Source organism: Lolium perenne, chromosome 3 (assembly GCF_019359855.2).
Source record: "Lolium perenne isolate Kyuss_39 chromosome 3, Kyuss_2.0, whole genome shotgun sequence".
Lineage (NCBI taxonomy): Eukaryota > Viridiplantae > Streptophyta > Magnoliopsida > Poales > Poaceae > Lolium > Lolium perenne.
In genome coordinates, this window is record NC_067246.2 from 202,550,558 (window position 1) to 202,555,102 (window position 4,545).

Genomic DNA, 4,545 nt, shown 5'->3' on the forward strand with positions numbered 1-4,545 from the left:
TTGCTTTTCCGTGTTGTCTTTTGTTGTGGTTTGGGTTGTGCGCTTGGCGCGTGTGTGTTGTAACTATTGGTGTAACTCCAAGCCGGTTGATGGCTTCGTTAATTCAAAGCCGGGCTCATTTCGAGCCTTCCGTCTAAAAAAATAAGGGAGTATATTATTTTAATTTAGATCAGAGAGAAACTTAAAATGGTAACCAGGAAATCTTATTTCGAAACAAGGCTAACCATGAAATTTTGCCTTCAAATAAACAAAACCCATGAAATCCGTCCTACTTGTACCGCCGCTAGTCGTTTATTTCAAAGAAGGTAGTTTGACTCCTTCTTTTGTAATGTACGTATAAAAGTATCCAACCCTTAACCAATGCAGCAGCAAAAGTTACTTTGCCGGCAGTGTCAGATGATCCGCGTCAGGCCGGCGTTGTTCCAGACTCCGGTATCCTTCTGCTCCATCCCAATCTCGTGAGAGCCAAAGAGAGGGTGAAACAGGTTGCAGCAGAAAAGCAGACGGGAAATCAGGAAGTGAAACTGGTTAAAGACAAACCTTTTGAACAAGGGCACATTGCTCGCTAAGATTATCTATTTTTGCCATAATTTAACTCAATTTTGTCCTGCATCTACTTTTTTTAATATTTGAGCGTTCTTACTTATTACTAGGTGTCAATTCTTAGCGGACTGAGATTTTATTAAATCTCGGTCGAAAACGTGTGATGTGTAATTCTTCATGTTATATGGATAGTGGAAAAAAATACTTCGCACTTGTTTGATTCAAATGAATGCTATAAAAAAATTGTAGAATTTTCAACATTAGAGTTTTTTCTATGTGTACTGTTTTATTCGTAAGATTGGAATCCTTAGGAATGCATAAGATTTTTTTTCCTATAAGAATACATTGCACTGTTGAAGGAAAATTTCTGTTCACTCAAACTTCATGTTTCAATTTTTGTTTTTCCTGTTAATCAAACGCTACTTAATTCTGTAGGAATAATCTGGACATGACATTTCAATTCGCATGATTCTTAGAACAAAGGAGTAGAAAAACATTGGATTGGAATATCATGTCTAGTTAAATCCTATAGAATATGAAACCTACAGGAAGTTTCTTCAAATATTGCTTGACTCACACGAAAAATAAGGGGGTTGTAAAATGAGGTTTGAGGGCTCGTTTGATTCAAATGAATGCCATAGTGATTTTGTATATTTTTTCTATGTACATTGTTCGATTCATAGGATTGAAATTCTTATAAAAACATAGGAATTTTTTTATAGGATAACGGTGTACGGATAAAAAATCGTAAGTATGAAAATCCTACAAAAATTCTACGGTGTTCCTTTGCATCAAACAAACCCTAAACCAGCCGCATGAGCATATGCCTTGATTTTTTGAAGGGTGTGCATTTGCCTTGTTGGGCGCCAGCACTATACGCCACTTGTTGCGAGGTGTAGCACAGAGCCTCCCGCGCGCCCTCATGTATGGGCCAGTCCACTTCGGAGAGCTTTCTCACTTTGTTTTTTCTTTTTAATTTTTATGTGTTGTTTTCTTTCCTTTGTCAGTTTTTCGTTTTCAATTCTTTCTTTTGTTTTCCTTTTTTATTGGTTTTATTTTTTCTTTCTATTTTTATTTTGAAATGTTTTAATTTATTTGTGCCTTTTCATTTTATACTCAGTTTGTTTCTGGATAAATACATGAATATAAATATTTTACAAAATAAGAACAATATTTCATGTATATCTTTAAAACATGAAGATATTTTTTTACAAAACATGAATATAATTTCTTGATACGTATGCAATTTTTAAATACGTGAACATGTTTTTATGTTTGCATGATTTTTTTATTATAGGTGAATGCCTTTTTGTACATAAACCATTTTTTCTTCAAGACATGAACATATTTTAACATCCATGAAACAACTTTTTTTTAAATATGAAGTGCTTATTTTAAGACATGAACATTTTTTAACACCCACGAAACATTTTTATAGCATGAATAACTTTTTCAAACCATTACCATTTTCTAAACCTCTACAAAAAATAGTTTAACCGTAAACCATTTTTCCTAAGACATTAACCCTTTTTTGACATCCATGAAACATTTTCTGTAGTGTGATTTCAAGACAAAAACCTTTTTTAGCATCTGTGAAATATTATTTTTTAGGACTGTAAACCGTTTTTTCAAGACATGAATCTTTCATTTTTATAACATGAAACTTTATTTTACAACAACGAACTTATTCAATACATGGCAAACCATTTTTAGTATTAACAATTAATAAAGCGTGATGAAAAATAATTAAATGAGAATAATGAGCAAACAGTGGTCAAACAAACTGACTAGGGGATCTGTACATCTTATTTGATGAAAACGGGTGTATACATGCATGGTTGTCAGGATTCCGATACGTGTCATTGTATCTTACGATTTTATGATATTACCATGACCAATCGATATGTATCGTGATAATATCTTAATTTGGTCGCATCTTACTCGTGCTCCGATATGTATGTGGTTTCTCTAGTATCCCGATACAAAGTTGATATCATATGATTCCATGGCTATGCTAAAAAATAAAACATAAAAGTGTGACAAACTGAAGATCAAAAGTTATTTGTACTCGCAAGGCTAACTATGTATATGAAAATTAAATGTCCATTACTTGGTTAGATGGGTATAAAAAAGATCATACGGAGCCAACAAAATTCAAAGTCAACTAGCAATTTGTGTGTATTGATTTTTCGAAACATATGGACCCAAGCTTTTGTTTCGTGGCCGGGTTTATAATTAGTTGTGTTTGCATCATGTAATAAACGAGTAAGTCTATATTCATATTATATAAATACATCATTTACATGCTCAACTTCTATAAAAGCCATTGATGCTCAAAATTTAAAATAAAAATTAAATTTAAATCTATTTAAGGTATAGTATATACTATTAGTATATAATTATATTTTATTAGAAAAATAGAAACCTCATATTACCACTACGATACGACACCAACGACAAGAAAAAATCCCAATGCTGAAAACCTTACGTGCATGGACTAGCTAAATTGAGCGACCATTGCAGCTTTTAAACAAGCTGCTTTCTATGTAATGTTTCAAAAAAAAAATCTGCTTTGTACGGAGGCTGTTGGGCGGTGTAACTCCACTAGGCGAGACGAGGATCCGACTCGCCCGAAGCGATCGGTAGGATCGTAGGGGTCCCATGTTCATGCTGGGCCAACACAAGTTTCGCTCGAGGGGTCCATTTCTACTCCAGTCTAAGAGCATCTCCAACAGGCGCATAAAAAGCCAGCGCGCTAAACCTCTATTTCACCGCGCTGTAAACGCTGGTGTGCGCTAGACCGGATTTTCCTCCGCCGGATGCTCCATTTAGCAGCGCGCGTTGGCGTGCAAAAAAAGCACCACCACCGGAGGCTCTATTTTGCAGCGCGCGGCGCGGCGCAAACGGCTAAATTCGACCGTTTCATTTTAAAATTAATCAAACAAACTATGCAAATTTAATCGAAAATACGAATTATATGACGATACAGCGTGACATAGAGGACGAAAATACGAAATTTGGCTAAATTAAACTACTCGTCCGACTCCCAGTCGAAGTCCGAGGAGTGGGTGCTCGGAGTCGTCTCCGACACCGGCATCGTCGTCCACTCGGAGGAGGAGGAGGAGGAGAGGACGATGGTGGACGGCCCTGCGCCGTTCTTTTTTTCCTCCTCCTTCCTCACCGCCTTCTCGGCCCTCGCCGCCTTCCTCGCCGCGGACTCGGCGCGGCGCTTGTCGCGGCTGGCTTTTTTCTTCGCCTTCGCCGCCGCCTTCTCCTCCTCCTTCTGCGCGTAGAAGGCTTCGGTGGCGGCGACGTCTTCCGGGAATCGGCGCGCCCACTCGAGGCGGAGGGCCTCGTCGCGCTCGGCGATCAGAAGGCGCTGCTCCATCTCCCGTTGGCGGCGCTGCTGCTCGCGCGTGATGGCCGGCGGCGGCGCGAGCATCTTCGTCTGCTCCCGCGTCCAGACATCATGAAAATTCATGGACCGGCGGGAGCGGCCGAGCTGCCAGGCGACGGCGTCGTACGCCCGCGCCGCCTCGTGCGCCGTATCAAACGTGCCGAGGCGGATCCGCTCGTCGCCGGATCGTATTTCGGCGTAGAACCGGCCGCTCGGCCGCGCCCGAACGCCGTGGTAGCCGGAGGCGGGGCGGCGTCGCGGAGGCATCGTCGGCGCGGAGGCAGAGCATCGACGCGGAGGCGGAGCATCGACGCGGAGGCGAAGCGTCGGCGCGGAGGCAGAACGTCGGCACGGAGGGAGAGGTGGGAGAGAGACGGAGCGGCGCAGAGACGGGCGCGTGGAAAGTTCAGTTCGTTGGCGCATGCGCGCGTATCGCATTTATAGCGCGCGCGGCAGCGAACGCGGCAATTCTCACGCGCGGAATAGCGCAAACTCGCGGGCGGCAAAGTTTTTAGCGCGCGCATTTTTTTCCCACGTCCGCTGGAGCGCTGCGCAAGCACCGCGCGCGTCAAACCGGCAGTTTTTTTACCATGCGGCTGCTTTAG

At 41.8% G+C, this 4,545-nt stretch overlaps 1 protein-coding gene across 1 annotated transcript; it reads right to left on the bottom strand.

Annotated features, from left to right (window-relative positions):
* Window positions 1-392: 392 nt before the first annotated feature.
* Window positions 393-4,207, bottom strand: LOC127339767 (uncharacterized). Its single transcript, XM_051365582.2, has 2 exons — window positions 3,812-4,207; window positions 393-455 (listed from the first exon to the last, which is right to left on the bottom strand). The coding sequence occupies exons 1-2, from the start codon at window positions 4,205-4,207 to the stop codon at window positions 393-395; spliced, it is 459 nt and encodes a 152-aa protein (XP_051221542.2).
* Window positions 4,208-4,545: the final 338 nt, after the last annotated feature.

Bases quoted from the DNA above. Each gene is read 5' to 3' on its own strand.
- LOC127339767 (XM_051365582.2), bottom strand. From the start codon at position 4,207: ATGCCTCCGCGACGCCGCCCCGCCTCCGGCTACCACGGCGTTCGGGCG. The intron at 456-3,811 runs GCGGCGGCGAAG...GGCTCTCACGAG, and splicing joins CGCAGAAGGAGGAGGAGAAG to ATTGGGATGGAGCAGAAGGA.